Consider the following 17,741-nt stretch of genomic DNA (forward strand, 5'->3'; position numbering starts at 1 on the left):
GGGATTATTTCTGAGCACAGAGCCAGAAGTAGCCTCCTGAGCACCACCAGGAATAATCCAAAACCAAATAAATAAAAATTTTGATTCCACTGCCCAGTATTTCCCAGAACTACAATATAAGCTTATAAAAGTCATTAGATATGAAATATGCAAATGTCAAAAATTATGAGCCAGGGTGATAGTACAGGGGTAGGGTTGCACGCTTCGAGTTCGATCCCCAAAACTCGATACGGTCTCCCCCCCACACACACACACACTCTGCCATGGGGCATGATCCCTGAGTGCAAAGCTAGGAGAAAAACCTGAGTACCTCTGGAAGTACCTCCCCCACCAAAAATTAAGTCACGGGGGGGGGCGGGGACTCTGAAGGAGACTAACATTGACCTCAGTTTCTACCTAGCGCTATTTGCTGATAAGGCTCGTAAATAATTTCTATCTGTTCAATTTGTGAATCAAAACCTTAAGAGCTCCGGAGCCTGAACCGTATTAGATACAGAGTCTAGAGCGCTCGCCTTGCACGCAGTCAACCTGGTTCAATCCAGGCACCACATACGGACTGAGGCCTTCCAGTAGTGTAGGATAGTATTGGCTTGTCCTTTCTCCCGGCTGCAGGGAGCTCAGGCTTATTGGGTTACACCATGACAGTCCTCCCAAGGCACTCCAGTTCCTGTGTTTAACCCCGAAGCCAGCGCAGTAGAATGCCTGTGTGCCCGCGGTGCCAGGCGGGAGAGGACTGCAGCGCTTGTTCCTTCTGCAGCCCCGTTTTCACCTCGCCGCTCCCCTTCTGCCTTCCAGACTCCTGCAGTTGCACACCCTTCCTGGGGTTTTTAACTTGTGAGCCCTTTGATTTTGCTCCCTTTGCAGGTAGTTCCCTGGTACCCCCGGCTCCAAGAACCCCATCGCGGCGGGGTAGAGGGCGTCTGCCTTCCCAGTTGTCAAAAGGAGACTCATGTGTTGCTGCTCTTCGTCTCCCAAAGCTGTACCGCGTCTCGCCCTCAAACCTCTGGGGCTTGGGGCTTGTTTTTGCGTGGATTTATTCCTTTTCCTCCTAGTTAAGTGAGGTTTGGAGAAGAGGGAAAGATCACGAGGCTCTGACTTGTTTCTGGACCCAGGCGGCCGAGCCTGGGCCGGCTCCCGGCGCTGGGCTCAGGGTCACCGGCTGGTCGGGATGCAGCCCGGCTCCGCCTCGGGTGGCCTCGGGCCCCCGGCCTGAGCCCTGACCCCAAGTCTTCGAGGCTGCTCATTCTTGGCCAGCCCGTTCAGCCCCTGACCGGAACGTGGCCAGAACGCGCGCTGCAGCGCACGCCGACCGCGGCTCCCCGGAGGTCTGGCCCGAGGCGGCGCGTCTCCGAGCGCCGGGCGCGCTCCCGGGCAGCAGCAGCGCCGCCCCGCGGCCCGGCCCGGTACCGCCCGGGCGGGAACAGCGCCCCCTGCTGCCGGGACGCAGGGCCGCCGCCCCGCCCCCCCGGGTCCCGCGCGGCCCTCGGCGGCCCCGCCCGCAGCGTGCCCGGAGCAGACATGGCGCCGCGCGGCTTCACGGCCGCCCGGGAGGCCGCGCTGCCGCCTGGGAAGCCCCGCGCGGCGTCGGCGGGGCGGCCACGTGACCGGGCGCCGGCGGCGGCGGCGGTGCAGGCGGGCGGCGCGGCGCGGAGCGGAGCAGCGCGGGCGGGTGCGGGCGCTGCGGTGAGGCCGGGCGGGCGGGCGCGGGCCGGGCCGGGCCAGCTCGCGCGTCCGGGGCGCGGGCCGGGGCGCGGGCGGCGCGGCAGAGACCCCGCGAGCGAGCGGCGGGACGCGCAGCCGGGCCTCCCGCGGGCCGCGGGCACGGCCGGGAGCGGCGCCTGCAGGTGGCCCGGCCGGCCCGGCCCGCAGCCCCCGAGGGATGCCCGGGGCGGCGCCGAGTGACCCCCGAGCACGCCGGGCTGCCCCCAGCAAGGAAGAGGCGGGCACGGCCTCCTGCCCGGTCTTGAGAGACCCCTGCTTGGGGGAGTTACTAAGCAGTTGAGCCCGTGTGGCTAGTCTGGATCGTTTTGTCTTGACTTTTTTAGCCTTTCGTTAGAACGTATCCACAGGTTAACAGTAACACTGCCCGTAGTGGAAGCCCTGATAGACCGGAATCCAGACGCTCCCATCTTCTCCAAACCTAGACAGTACAGTGCGCACTTAGACATTCGCGCTCAAGAGGTGAAGGTCTGGAGCGAGTCAGAGTGCAGCACGTTTAAAGAAAAGCTCAGAAGTGTAGCCAGGTTCCCTGTCCTTAGCTGGCAGAGTGTCTCTGAAGTCTGAACTCCATCTGCCGAGACGCTTCGGCTCCACCAACATAAGCTTTGGTGCTAAATTGAAGAATTGCCGTATTTTTTAAGGGCTCTTTCAACCAATCTCTTTTCCCTCCCTTGTAGGAAAAGAATAATGCTGTCAGCATGTCTGCACACTCCATGCTTTGTGAGCGAATAGCCATAGCCAAGGAACTCATCAAAAGAGCAGAATCGCTTTCTCGATCAAGAAAAGGTGGCATAGAAGGTGGTGCCAAGCTGTGCAGCAAACTGAAGGCAGAATTAAAGTTCCTGCAGAAAGTAGAAGCTGGGAAAGTAGCTATTAAGGAGTCCCATTTACAGAGCACAAATCTGACGCACCTAAGAGCCATTGTGGAATCAGCAGAAAACCTGGAAGAAGTTGTTAGTGTTCTTCATGTCTTCGGTTACGTAGATTCCCTGGGAGAGAAGCAGACGCTGGTGGTGGATGTGGTGGCAAATGGTGGTCATACGTGGGTGAAAGCCATTGGCCGAAAGGCTGAAGCTCTGCATAACATTTGGCTTGGCAGGGGCCAGTATGGTGACAAAAGCATCATTGAGCAGGCCGAAGACTTCCTTCAGGCCAGCCACCAGCAGCCCGTGCAGTATAGCAACCCTCACATCATCTTCGCCTTTTATAACAGTGTCTCCAGCCCCATGGCCGAGAAGCTGAGGGAAATGGGTATCTCTGTGAGAGGAGACATAGTAGCAGTGAACTCTCTGTTAGATCACCCTGAAGAGTTCCAGCCAAGTGAAAGTGAATCTGATGATGAGGGCCCTGAACTTTTGCAGGTGACCAGAGTAGACCGAGACAATATATTAGCAAGTGTTGCATTTCCAACAGAGATTAAGGTTGATGTGTGCAAAAGAGTAAACCTGGACATTACTACTTTAATCACATATGTATCTGCCCTCAGTTATGGAGGCTGCCATTTTATCTTCAAGGAAAAAGTGCTTACGGAACAAGCAGAGCAAGAGAGGAAAGAGCAGGTTCTACCACAACTAGAGGCGTTTATGAAGGACAAGGAGTTGTTTGCTTGTGAATCTGCTGTCAAGGACTTTCAGTCTATACTGGATACACTAGGAGGACCTGGAGAGAGAGAAAGGGCCACTATGCTAATTAAGCGAATTAACGTGGTCCCAGACCAGCCTTCTGAGCGTGCCTTGAGCCTAGTGGCTAGTTCAAAAATCAATAGTCGCTCGTTAACAATTTTTGGGACAGGCGACACCCTAAAAGCCATCACAATGACTGCCAATAGTGGTTTTGTCCGAGCTGCCAACAACCAGGGTGTTAAGTTTAGTGTGTTTATCCATCAGCCCAGAGCACTTACTGAAAGCAAAGAAGTTCTAGCCACTCCCTTACCAAAAGACTATAGAACTGATAATGAATACTAATGGTAGCCTTTAAATATTGTCATGGAATAAGTTATTTATACCAAAGCCCAAGTCTTCATGTCTTAAATTGGATGGGTGACATGAAGGTCTGTAGAACCCTTAAGCCAGTGAAGTTAAGTGTCTCATCTATAAAGCATATAACCTGAAGTATGCCAAAAACAGTAACAACAAATCTCACAATGGAGACGTTGCTGGTGCCTGCTCGAGCAAATCAATGAACAACGGGAGGACAGTCCTACAGAGAGTGCTAACCTAAAGTAGAAAAAAAAATGCTCAAGAAAAGCTTATTGTCTAAGCAGTTAAGCATAAATACATCTATATATGGCATTTAACTGTATCAGTAGTTTTGTGTGATTGGGTAGGGACACCACCCTTTTTCTGGTAATTGCATTTCATGACATGGCTACACTGCATCTTGCATTAAATATCTCGAGAGAAACCTGAAGATTGTTTTTTATTGTATTGGCTTATTAACTAATGTCGACTGAGGCTGGGAGGTCTACAGTTACATTGACTTTGGATTTAAAAGCAGTGGCCAGGGTGATAGCTCAGAGGGCTGGAGTATATGGTTTGCATGTGGTGGACCTGGTTTCCATCCCTTGCACCACATGGTCCCCCTGAGCATTATGTTGGGTGTGGTCCCTAAGCACCATCAGGGATGGCCCCAAAACAAAAAATAAAGGTACAGCTATTAGTAATGAAAACATTATTTTGTGTCAGGCCCAGTCTGGTGAGTATGTTTACAAAAATACAGTAATACAGAAAATAGGGACAGAGGTACCTCAACAAGCTGAGCTCATGCTTTGTATTTAGGAGTCGGATTTCCAATCCCAATACCATGTGATTTACTGAGCCCTGCTGAATGTAGCCCCCAAAACCCCAACATAATAATATAGGAAATGAATTTTGATCAAGTGAATCCCACAAGTCTATTGATAGTCATCTAAGCAAACCTAGGACCTTTACAGTGAAATAGTCGAGTAAATTGATAATTACATGAAATAAAGGAATTTTTAAGGAAAAGTATTACCCATATTGCAACTTATTGAATAGCATGTGACAACTGCATTACAATTCTGTCATTAACTTGCAACAAAGCCAATTATTAAGGTAGATTTGTACCCACCACATTTCAACAATTGGGATATTGAATCTTAGAACTATACATTAAGCTGAATACAAAAGAAACTTGATTTGCCTCTCCACTACCTGACATCTTTTTACTGTGTAAACTCCCAACTTTGAAAAGAGAAACTATTTTCTTCCACAATGTTGAGAAAGTATAATTTGATTAGGTCTCTGAACATTGAAATGAAATACAAAATTATACAGTTTCTCTTGGGAAAGATTTTTTTGTGTGTAAAGCAAGATACTTTTTACTGAAACTCAGAAAAATATGAGGGAGGAGAACAAGAGATAAGTGTAAGCAAGCAAAGAGAGAGCGCGAGAGAGACAAGCAAGATAACATGTTCAAGGGAAACCCAGGCTTGAAGACTAAGTCTCTCATGGGAAAGATTGTACTACTACCTCAATGCACTTCCTAGGGAAAATGTCTGATTGGGTTCTAGTTTAGTATAGAGAGGCATAGGAAAGTATATTTGCAAGTATTTGGTGTAAGAACTGAGCTGTAATGGGACCAGAGTGATAGCTTATCAGGTAAGGCATTTGCACATGGCTGACCCGGGTTCAATCCCAGGCATCCCGTATGGTTTCTGAACCCTTCCAAGAGTGATCTCTGAGTGCAGAGCCAGAGAGTGTCCTGAGCATAGATGGGTGTGACACCGAAGCAAAAACGAACTAAGCAGTAATAAGTGGCTGGAGGCAGATAATGGCTCAGCAGTAGAACACTTGCCTTACAGGTATAAGGCCCTGGATTCAATCCTTTGTTCTGCCAAAAAAAAAAAAAAAGAAAAGAAAAAAGAGGGCAGAAAAATGAACAATTAACTTTTGCTATAAGGACTGTTTGGTTTTTAATGGAGATAAAACAACTAAATAATATAGCCAAACAGCTGAAATATAATTCATGTACTACATGTTCTAAGGAATTGTGTTTGAAATCTAGAGGGAGAAAGTAAGGCTAACCCAGTGGGGTCAGGATTTGGGAGTGAGCAGTGTGGGATTTTACGAGGTGTGTACAGGGAGTGGGATTGGAAACGTATAGAAGCGTGAATTGTAAGGCCTGTCCGGAGTCTAGGCACATGTGGACAGTTTGTAAGCCAAGGTGAAGCTAGAAAGGAGTTTTTGATCTTAGGGAGCCCCTGTCATTTCTAGAAAAGTCTGGGTGGACAACGTGGTTCCATTCACTGCTCCCTGTGGTGGTCACAGTTTGACGGCGCAGGACGAGGCCTGGGCCACTTCCGTGTCACTTGCGTACAGGAGGTGAGCATTGCCTCGAGGCAAGGACAAGCCCAAAGCAGATGGCTGGGTTCCACGAAGCCCTGCCAACGGGAGATGAGGCCGGCTCCACTGCCTGACAAAAAAGTGCAATTGGTACATTCATTAAAAGTTGTGTGCAAATTGAAAAAGGGAAGAGGACACCCAAGGGAGAGCAGGTGGAATACAAGAAGTCACACCTGCAGAGAATGCAGAGACCCAAGCCCAGGACACCAGTGGCCTGACCTCCTTGGACATGCCCTGCACCCCTGCACACATTTTAAAACCTCATGCTGCTAACTCCCAGATCCTGACCCCATTGAATTAGCCTTACTCTATTTATCCCTATAAATTTCCCAAACATGATTCTTAGAATATCTAACACATGAGGAAGGAATACTTTTTATCAACTATTCTGTAAATGTGAGTTATTTTAGTAGCTCTTGGGTATGGAGTCTTGGAATGTATTGGGCGTCAACTTAACATTCTATAGATGGAGGAAAGATTTTTATATCCTATATATACAGAGCATCCCAAATTGGAGTCACAGTCATGCGTTTTAATAAGTCTTGAACATTTCAAATCAATCTGTTCCTGTGCTGAGTTTGGTAGAAATGTTTCCTAAAGCAGATCAGTGTTTGGTCCTGAGTTTCCCTATCAGAATTTCAGGAGCTCAGTATAACACTGTTTGTCCTGGTTACCCAGATTTCCCAGTAGTTTTCTTATGCTGTGCAAAATGAAGAATTTGAGTATGTGGTGTATATGATGCTAAAATTAATAGGGATTAGGATGTAACCACTTATCAGCATTTATTAGAAGATACTGGTACTTGATATCCAATTTAAAAAAATTGCCTCAAGTGCCCATGAACCAATGACTTGATAAAGAATCTATGGTACATATATGCAATGGAATACTTCTTGTCTGGCAGAAAAATTGAAGTCATGTAATTTGCTAACACATGAGAGTGGGTCTGGAGAGTGAGTCAGAGCGACAGAGACAGACACAGAATGATCTCATTCATATGTGGAATATAAAGAAACATAGGGAATAACTGACACCCAAAAACAATAGAAAGGGAGAGCAGGAGAAATTGGTCCTTGGTAGGAATCTTGCCAGGGTGTGGGTCAGTGATAGGTCAGGGAAGGGACCCTGTATCAGTGATAGAGGGAAGTGGTCACTCTGGAGGAGGACTAGGTTCTGAATGGAAGTAAAGTGATATGCATGATTTGTGAAACCCAATCATGAATAACTTTGTAACTTTATAATTCACAGTGCTTAAATTAAATAAAAATAAAATTTTGCCTCCAAATTGTAAGGTGGGTAGTTACTGGAATAACTAATAACTGTTTTATAAAGGAATCATAACTCCATGGTTTTTCAGATTCTTGGTACATTCATTAAAAGTGTATAAATTAAAAAAGGTAGTTTATTTTTCCTGCCCTATCTGATGCCAGGAATCAAATCGGGGTTGGTTGCATGCAAGGCCTTATCTACTGTGATAATAATAAATATTATCATCATGTATGTTTGGGCTAGAGTGATAGCACAGAGGGTAGGGCATTTGCCTTGCACACAGTCGACCTGGGTTCAATTCCTCTGTCCATCTGGGAGAGCCCAGCAAGCTACTGAGAGTATCCTGCCCACATGGTAGAGCCTGGCAAGCTCCCTGTGACATATTCGATGTGCCAAAAACGGTAACAAGTCTCACAACGGAGACGTTACTGTGCCCGCTCGAGCAAATCAGTGAACAACGGGAGGACAGTACTACAGTGCATCATGTATGTTTACAAACGTGAATGTGAACAACTGCAGCACTTTTTTGAGGAAAGTGCTTTCTGCATCAGCCACAGATGTGGTCCTCCCAAGACAGGGACCACACTTAGTAACATTATTCATTCATTTTTTCATTCATCATCCTGTTATTCGTCGATTGCCTCGAGCAGGCCCCAGTAACGTCTCTTTCATCCTAGCCCTGAGATTATATTCAAGGCTCTTTAGGAGAATGAGACCCATCATTGTTACTGGTATTTGGCATATTTGGTGCGCCACGGGGAGTTTGCCAGACTCTGCCCTGTGGGCAGGCTATATTCGATAGCCTGCAATTTGTCCAGAATAGGAATGAGATAATGAGAAATCATAAAAAGATGTTCTGATAAGATGTCAGATAAAATGTTCTGATAAAATGCGGCCGCGCGGTTCCGGGATCTGCATTTTGTAGTGGTGGCTGGTCCTGGAGGTCTTCGGCTGCCGGAGCCCTGGTCGGGGTGGGGAGGAAAGCTCAACCCGCTCCCCTCCAAGGGACCCCGGCGAGGAACAGCCAGGTGCAGGGGCAGGAGACTGACTGCACTGGTCTAGTCCGGGATCTGCATTTTGTAGTCTCTGAGTCTTGGCCGTTGATGGGATTACATGGCGCCAGGGGGCCAGGTGGTGGGTGTGACCCCCGCCTACTGGAATTTGGAGGATCTGGGTGGAGGATGCTCGAATGCGACCACTCTCCGCACACATGAAGGTACTGGCAGAGGGACAAAGCCACGCGGGTTCCAGGGCTGAGATCTCCAAGCCTACTGGAATTGGAGTAACATTATAACAAAGTAATATTAGACATAGTATATAATGTGTCACCGGCTTTAGACTAGAATATTTAGTGGAAGATCATGCCTTCATAGACCAGGGATATGGTTCAGCAGTAAAGTACACGCCTTGCATGCATGTAACCAGAGTTCTATTCCTGGCACCATGGGCATACTCATACACATATGCACAATCACAAATCATAATGATACATCTCTAGAAACAGACACACACAGAGACATTCGTGAGCAAGACCTACACATTCTCTAATCCTACTTCATTAGACAAAACCTTGAATCAGCAAAGGTTAAAAAAATTATAAGAGGGAAGTAATTTGGGGGTATGTATCAGGAAGGTATCAGGACTTATGCCTGGCTCTATGCTCAGGGATCACTTCTGCCAGTGCTCAGAGAATCATAACATGGTGCAAGGTATCAAACCTGAGTTGGCTACATGTAAGGCAAGCATCTTATCCACCATATTACCTCTCCCAAGTGACAGGATTTTATTTTCTTTGGCTTTTTGGGGTCACAACCAGTGGTGTTCAGGGCTTACTCCTGGCCCTGTACTCAGGAATCACTCCTGGCAGTGCTCGGGACCAAAAGGAATACTGGGGATCAAACCTGGTCAGCTTCAGACAAGGCAAATGCCCTACCTCTATGCTATCACTCCAGCCCCAACGACATATTTTTAAAATGAGGTAAGATACAGTTAAGTGGCCTTGATCCAGAGACTCACAAATGAATCTCAGAATGGATTAGATCCCTACAGAGATGCCTGTGGACCCCAACCATTTACCATTTTAGAATTCCAGGAGTACATGGCCGCTTTTGCAGTCGTGCGACCTCTCTGATATTCATAAAAAGCAATAGAAAACAAAGTGCCTAGCATCTGCCCCTGGCAGGCAGGTTTGAATGGTGATGGGAAAATTTGAAATAATGGTGGTGGGATTGGTGTTGAAATATTGAATTTAATTAATTAATGTGAACAAGCTTATGAAAATAAATTTTTTTAAAAAGATAGTTAAGTATCAGTTTAAACTCAGTTTATATAGCAAAATGAATCCAAAAAAATGGGAAAAAGCAAAGATAATATAAAAACCATAGATATGACTAGGAAATGGGGTCAAGTAAAAGCATGTTTAAAAAGCACATATTTAAGGGCTGGAGAGATAGTTCTGTAGGCTGAGAAAATGCAAAAAATGCTTTCCATACAAGGCCTGGATGGTGCCAATATTTGACACCACCTGATCTCCCAATCACTGCTGGGAGTGACTTCTGGACACAGGGCTTGGAGCGGCCCCCAAGCACCACTGGATATGACCCCAAACCAAAAATAAATTTAAAAACAAATAAATAACTTCCTGTGAGAGAAGACATACCTGACTGACCACAGGGATTATTCCTGGCTCTGTGCTCAGAGCTCATTCCTGGTGGTACTTGGGGACCTATCTGGTGCTGGGGATCGAACTAAGATTGGCTGCATGCAAGGCAAATGCTCTATCCACTATACTATCTCTATGGCCCCAAATTTTAAAAAATAGTCATTTTTAAGGAAATAAGGTTGAAAATCTCTAAAGTACAGGGAAACATTTGACATGTGTTGCATACTATATTTCCCAGATATACAGCTTTTTCATATGCTCTGAGAAGGGAAGAACTGGAAGCCTGAATCAGAGCCAGCACTGCTGTAGATTCTGAGGCTGCTGGTGTCTAACTGGATTCTTCCATTCCTGGGCTGACAGACACTTGGTTAGTCAAGCCAACAGACTCAGTCCCCTATCGGTTGTCAGTGTACAGGCCAAGTCTTTCAAAGCATTTTCTTTGGAAGGCCCAGGCATCAAATGAAGAGGGAAGGACTCTGACAGAGGTGCCAAATAACAAGTTCTCCACCCTACCCCCAGTTGCCACCTACTAAGTGCTCAAGAACCATATGGTATATCTGGAATGAAGCTTAACTCTGAGATAAGTGTGACAGTCCTTAGTCACTGAGACAACAATTTCATGCCAGTAACCAGAAACTCTCAAGCCTGGGTTTAAAGTTCAGATCTACCAGATATTGTAGCGCCTATAAAGCATGTGTAAACACAAATCCCCAGCAAGAATTCAGGCCACAGAGTCAACATTCAGGCTTCCAGTTTTCTCTGATCTTTTTTGCTCATTGGCTACCTCTCCAAAATTAGTTTTTTTTTCCCCCCTTTCTGCTTTTGCTTTTTGGGTCACATCTGGTGATTCTCAGGGGTTAATCCTGGCTCTGTACTCAGGAATTACTCCTGGTGGTGTTCAGAAGTCATATGGGATGACAGGGATTGAACCCGGGTCGGCCGTGTGCAAGGCAAATGCCCTACCCGCTGTACAATAGCTTTGGCTCCACATTCTTTTTACTTTAAATTGCTAAATTCCTTACTTTGTCTTTTTGCTTTTAAATTTATTGCTCTATTTCTGGAGACTATAACTTCTCTGAAAAAATCAGATCAGTGATTTTATTGTTCTATGTATAAGTTCCATGGACAAGAAATTAAAGTTTGTCTTTTACTAATCTCTGATATGTCAATTTAATCTTTTTCCTACTGAAATCAAGAAGAGATAGTTTAGCTTACAACCTACCAAAAATTAAAATAAAAAGATGCCTTCATTAGAACATCACTACCTAGACTTTATTTCAGTTTTGTCCAGTTTCCCTTCTTATCGTATTCTATTTTAAAATTTTCTTCAAGTGTTAGCAGAATAAATTCCACAGCCAGTGGATTCTTGCTCTGGTAATCAAAAATAATTATGTGACAAAGCTGAAGGTCACAAGTGAAAGAAGCAAGGGATGTCTGTGAAGGCAGAGAGAGGCTTCTCAAAATGGCAATTATGCAGTGAACTTTTATAACTTCTTGTCTCAGGAAAGATCCAAATTGGGAGCTTTTTGTTTTCACTCTGGTGAAGCCCATGTTTCTCTCTCCATACTTTTCTAAGTAAATTTCTTTAAATAAAACTTCAGAATCTAAAATTCTAGCATCCGTTTTAATAATTTCTTTTAGTAGGTTTTAGGACTGCTAAATTTGATTGGTGTGTGTGTGTGTGTGTGTGTGTGTGTGTGTGTGTGTATGTGGTGGTGGTGGTGGTGGTGGTGGTGGTGGGGCTCTCCGGGGAGACCAGAGCTGAAGTCAGTCTGAAGGACTGATCTAAGGGTTCAGGCTCTTTTCTTTCCATCACAGAAAAGAATTTCTGGAGAAAGTGAAGTGAAACAGTTTTGATTGAGAAAGGATATGGATTCTAAGGAGAGAGAAGGTCTCTCCAGGAAAAACAGAAAGACAAGAAGGGAGAGCAATTTCATACCCTAAAAGAGGACATGGTCACCTCCAGCCAGAGCGGAGGGCCATAAACCAAGGACAAATTGCAGCGCCCAAAGAGTTAAGTTAGTCACCCTGGAAGGAATCAAACTGATAAGGGAAGCTGATTTTATTTATTTTTTTTTGGAGGGTGCCATACATGGTGGTACTCAGGTCTTACTATTGTCTTGGTGATTAGGGGTCACTTCTGGCGGGGTCTGGGAACCGCATGTGGGCTGGGCATCAACCTCGACGGGCCACATGCAAGATAAGTGGGGACCGCGATCCGGAAGCTGATTTTATAATTGTGTCCCCCCCCCCCTCCCCCCCGCGACTCAAGCTGCCTCAGCTTGGGCTGAGGTGAGAGCTAGAAGGTTGTCATGGGGATGAATTTTGAGGATTGGGGATCTTTACTCCCTGGTCTTAAGGAAGGCATCATTCCTGCGCATCAGTGAGTGGACTTGGGACAGGGTCTGGTTTTTTTCCTGAGCTGGCTGTTGGATATTGCATTTCCAGACAGTTCTTTTTTTTTTCTGTTGTTTTTTGGGTCACACCCGGCAATGCTCAGGGGTTACTCCTGGCTCTGTTCTTGGGGGACCATATGGGATGCTGGGAATCGAACCCAGGTCCGCCGCGTGCAAGGCAAACGCCCTCCCCGCTGTGCTGTCGCTCCAGCCCCATTTCCAGATATTTCTTGGTTTTCTTTTTTGTCTTTCTAAACAATTCTTGGTTGTTTTCGTTTTTCTGACACTTATTCCATCCGTACCTGACGGTTCTGTTAGACTTCGCTCGCGCGTGAGAAGGGGCGACACTTTCCTCCCTAAGGAACAGTCCGACCGTCCTGACACGGCTCTGCACTAACGGGCCCTCGGCTTTAAGGTCACCTCGAGGCACGACCTGAAACAAACCCGGCTTGAGGGTCCTCCTCGCGCAAGGGCCCGGGGACGCGGCATCCTGGACACACATAACTCCTGGGCGTCCGGCCGTCCCGGAAGGCGAAGCAGCAAAAGCTGCACCGGCTGCAGCCGAGTTCGGGCTGTGGCGGACCGGCCGCTTCCCGCCGCGTAGCCGCGAACCGGAGCGGGCGCTTCTTCTCGCAGCTCCCCCGGGCCGCAACGCCGCGCACCAGCTGTGGGGCGGGTCTTACTTCGGGATCCGCCCCTCTCGCGGAGGCCGGCCCAACGAGGCGCCAGCAGGTGTGGGCGTGTCTTTCCTCAGGCCACGCCCCTTTCCAGCTCCCCGCGCAACAGTGGAGCCTGCAGCAGTGAGGCGTGTCCTTTCTCAGGCCACGCCCCTCTCGGTCCCCACAACCAGGCGCCACCAGCTGTGGGTCTTCAGGTTCCCTTCCTTCAGGTCCCGCCTCTCTCCGTCCGCCTAACTCTCCAGCAGCCCTGTGGGGCGGGTCTTCCTTTAGGCCCCGCCCTTCTCAGCCCGCTCAACGAGGCTCCAGCAGCCTGGTGGGACGGGCCTTCCTTCAGGTCCCGCCCCTCTCACGGAAGCCGGCCCATCCAGTGTTGGGCGGATCTTCCCTCAGGCCCCCCTCATAGGTGCTGACTCCTAGTTGAGAGAAGACCCGCTCCACGGCTGCCGGCTCCTCGTTGGGCGGGCCGCGGGGCGGGGCCTGAGCGAAGACCCGCCCCTCGGCTGCTGGCTTCTCGTTGGGCGGGCCGAGGGGCGGGGCCTGAGCGAAGACCCGCCCCACGGCTACCGGCTCCTCGTTGGGCGGGCCGCAGGGCGGGGCCTGAGCGAAGACCCGCCCCACGGCTACCGGCTCCTCAATGGGCGGGCCGCGGGGCGGGGCCTGAGCGAAGACCCGCCCCTCGGCTGCTGACTTCTCGTTGGGCGGGCCGAGGGGCGGGGCCTGAGCGAAGACCCGCCCCACGGCTGCCCGCTTCTCGTTGGGCGGGCCGAGAGGCGGGGCCTGAGGGAAGACCCGCCCCTCGGTTGCTGGCTCCTCGTTGGACGCCTGAGGGAAGACCCGCCCCTCGGTTGTTGGCTCCTCGTTGGGCGCCTGAGGGAAGACCCGGCGCACGGCTGCCGGCTCCTCGTTGGGCGGGCCGCGGGGCGGGGCCTGAGGGAAGACCCGACCCACGGCTGCCGGCTCCTCGTTGGGCGGGCCGCGGTGCGGGGCCTGAGGGAAGACCCGCCCCTCGGCTGCTGGCTCCTCGTTGGGAGCCTGAGGGAAGACCCGCCCCCCGGCTGCCAGCTCCTCGGTGAGCGGGCCGCGGGGCGGGGCCTGAGGGAAGACCCGCCCCCCGGCTGCCGGCTCCTCGGTGGGCGGGCCGCGGGGCGGGGCCTGAGGGAAGACCCGGCCCCCGCGCGGAAGCCGGCGGGCGCGCTCGGCGAGGCGCGTGCGGCGGGAGTGGCCGCCCCCCTCGTGCCGGCCGCCGCCTCGTTCTCCTCAGCGGGGCGGGCGTGGGGCGCCCCCGGCGCCGGTGCCTCGGTGTGCGTGCGATGCTCGGGAGAGGCCGCCCCCGTGGCCCCAAGGTACGCTGGGCGCGGGCCGGGCCGTGTGCGCGCGGCGTCCCGCCTCCCCGCGGGCGGGAGGGGAGCGGGCCGCCAGTCCCCGCGCCCCCGGACCCCGCGCCTCCCCGGCAGGCCGGTCCCCGACGCCGCCCGTCCCGTCCCGTCCAGTCCCCGCCACGAGAGCGCGCCGCGCAGCCCCGCGTTCCCGTCACGGCGGCGTGGCCGGGGCCCGGCCGTGGCCCCTCACGCCGAGTCTGAGGAACCGGCGCGGCGCCGCCCTCCCCCCGGTGTCCCGGGCGGAGACGACGCGTGGCCCCCGCGCCCGCCCGAGGCAGGCGGTGGCAGACGCCCGCCGGGCCCGGGCCCGCACGCGGCTCTGCCGCCCTGGCCCCGCGGAGTCCCGTGAGCACCGGGCCAGGAGCAGCCCCTGAGCACTGCCTGGCCGGGCACCCCCGCCCCCCGAAGAGCCGGTGCCGGGCGGTCCTCCAGGCTCGCTGTCGCCGCTCGGTGACCTTTGACCTCATTGTTTAAAAAGCCGGAAAGATGCTGCTGGGAAGATTTCCGTTTTGAGAGCTGCAAAGGTGGTTTTGAGCCCCGCGTGGCGGTGCAGTGAGGTTGCCCCTGGCCGTGTTGGGGCCCCACGTGGTGCCAGGGCTGAACCCGGTCTCCTTTCTCGCTTGGCCTTTGGGTTCCCCCGGCTGCTCACCCGGGAGTCACCCGAGATGGGATGCTGGGATGCTGGGGACCGACCCGCTGGGCTTCCGTACTGTGGCTCGGGACGGACGGAACTCTGTCTTCCGCGTGGAGAGCAAGCGCTCAGCCCCTTGAGCAATTTGACCCGTCTGTCGAATTAATTTATTTAGTCCAATTTACTTTATTGTGTCAGGGATCAAGTTCAGAGTCTTACACATGCGAGACAAGAGCTGTATCCTGAGCTATCTCCCTGGCCTTAAGTTTTCTTCTTGTTCTTCTTTTGATGGGGGGGTCGTCACACCTGGTGGTGTCAAGGTTTAATCCTGGCTCTGTTCTCAGGAATAACCCCTGGCAGTGCCAGGGATGAACCCAGGTCAGTTCTTGCAAAATAAGCACCCTGCCTGCTATGCTACCTCCTCAGGCCCCCCCTCCCCCCCCCCCCCCCCCCCCCCGTCATTTTAGACTCTGATCAGTAGGTGGGGGGAGAGGCCCCGCTGGCACACACAATCTACAGCAAAACTACTCAGTATCAATAATTCTTAGCCTCTCAGACTCTGACCCTTTCTCCTGTGTGGTATTGGTCCCCGATGATGGATAATGATGTTCTCTGCTGGTAATGACTTGGGCATTCCTCGGTAATGCACGGGCATTGTAGCAAGCCACCACAGGTCTTCCCCCAGCCCCAGCCCTAGTATTGTGTCTGGACCACTCCTTGTGGTTCTGATTATAGTTAGACTATTGACTTCAGCAAAAGCTGTCAGGTAATTTGGGGAAACAAGATTAATTACTCATAAATCCTGGAGGGTACACAGCCTGCCCAAGGAGTCTGTCTATATCAGGGCTTGGGGGAATGTCTAGGATTTTTGTGTGTTCACTTTTGGTTAGTTTAAAGTGTAAGAGGGGATACTAAAGCACCGGAAGGGAGAAATGGAGTCACCCAAATGTTCTTTTATCCAGATTACTCTTAGAACTTCCTGAGGAAAGGGAACTTCATGCATGGGATGGGCAAATTCCTTACTTTATTTTTGCTAGTGACTGATCAGAAGGCTGGGAGTATCTTTAAAAGCTATATTTTCTGAAATTCCTACTTTGCCAGCCAAAACCTTCATGTTAGGCACTTAGACTGAATCCTGATTTAAGAATGTTACTAGTTTTGAGCCTGAAGCCATAGCACAGTGGGGAGGCCGCTGTACTATTGCTCCAACCCCTCATATTATGTTATTTTATATTCCACAAATGAGTGCAGTCATTCTGTCTCTTCCTGACTTATTTCATTTAGCATGATACTCTCCATGATCGTCTGCTTAAAAGCAAATTTCATGACTTCATCTTTCCTAACAGCTGCCTAGTATTCCCTTTGTATAGATATAGCAAAGTTTCTTTAACCAGTCGTCTGTTCTTGGGCACTTGGGTTGTTTTCAGATTCTGCTATTGTGAACAGTGCTGCAGTGAACATACAGGTGCAGATGTCATTTCTACTGTGCTTTTTTGCACCCTTGGGATATATTCCTAGGAGTGCGGGGTCATATGAAAGCCCAATTCCTAGTTTTGATTTGCATCTCCCTGATGATTAGCTGTGTAGAGCATTTTTTTTTTCATGTACCTTTTGGCCTTTTGTATTTCTTTTTTTGTGGAAGCCTCTGTGAATTTCTTCTCCCCAATTTTTGATGAGGTTGGAGGTTTTTTTCTTTTATAATTCTACTAGTGTCTTGTATATACTGGATACTAATCCCTTATCAGATGGGTATTGGGTAAATATTCTTTCCCATTCCATGGGCTCTCTCTTTATTTTGGTCACTGCTTCTCTTGAGGTGCAGAAGCTTCTTTGCTTAACGTCATTCCATTTGTTTATGTTTCTACTTGCTTGGGGACATTTTTTAAAAATCTCTCTTCTGCACTTAATTTTCTGAGGCACAATTGTGAATGGAATTGTTTTTGTTAATTTCTTTCCTGTTTTATTATTTGCATATAGAAAAACCATGAATGGTCAACCCCAGTTTGATCCCCAGCATCCCATATGGTCCCCCAAGCACTGACAGGATAATTCCTGAGTGCAGAGTCAGGAGTAACCCCTGAACACTGCCAGGTATGGTCCAAAAAAGGAAAAAACAAAAGTTACGGTTTTCTGCATGTTGACTCTATAATCTGTCATTTTACTATACAAGACTGTTGTATAGGAGGTTTTTTTTTGTCTTCTTTTGGGGGGGGGGGTCACACCTGGCAATGCTCAGTGGTAACTTTGGCTCTGCACTCAAGAATTACTCCCGATGGTGCTTGGGGGACCATATGGGATGCCAGTGATTGAACGCAGGTTGGCTGCGTGTAAGGCAAATGCCCTACCCGCTGTGCTATTGCTCCGGCCCCCGCTAGAAGTTATTTTTGCTGAGCCTTTAGGGCTAAGTATAATATGTCATTTGAAAATAGTGAGGACTTGACTTCTTTTACTGTCTGTGTACCCTTGATATCTCTTTCTTGCCTAGTTACTATGGTAAGGACTTCCAGTAGTATATGGAATAGTAATGCTGAGAGTAGACATCCAGGTCTTAGAGGAAAGGCTTTCTGTTTTTGACCAGTGAGTATTAGACTTGCTGTGGGCTGTGGTAAATGATTTTAACTGTGTTGAGGGAAGTTCCTTC

At 49.8% G+C, this 17,741-nt stretch overlaps 2 protein-coding genes across 2 annotated transcripts in view; both read left to right on the forward strand.

The window, feature by feature from the left end:
- Positions 1–1,628: 1,628 nt before the first annotated feature.
- Positions 1,629–4,348, forward strand: CUNH7orf25 (chromosome unknown C7orf25 homolog). The gene is made up of 2 exons (XM_056109708.1): positions 1,629–1,683; positions 2,397–4,348. Exon 2 carries the CDS (start codon positions 2,418–2,420, stop codon positions 3,681–3,683), a length of 1,266 nt encoding a protein of 421 aa, XP_055965683.1. The 5' UTR covers positions 1,629–1,683; positions 2,397–2,417; the 3' UTR covers positions 3,684–4,348.
- Positions 4,349–14,365: 10,017 nt separating this feature from the next.
- SPIDR (scaffold protein involved in DNA repair) overlaps positions 14,366–17,741 on the forward strand; it is a 344,944-nt gene continuing 341,568 nt past the window's right edge. The window contains exon 1 of the mRNA XM_056111030.1: positions 14,366–14,433. Coding sequence (XP_055967005.1) covers positions 14,401–14,433 — 33 coding nt within the window. The 5' untranslated portion in view covers positions 14,366–14,400. The remainder of the gene's footprint in view (positions 14,434–17,741) is intronic.

The sequence above is a fragment of the Sorex fumeus genome, unplaced genomic scaffold, assembly GCF_029834395.1.
Source record: "Sorex fumeus unplaced genomic scaffold, SorFum_2.1 ptg000002l, whole genome shotgun sequence".
Classification (NCBI taxonomy): Eukaryota; Metazoa; Chordata; class Mammalia; order Eulipotyphla; family Soricidae; genus Sorex; species Sorex fumeus.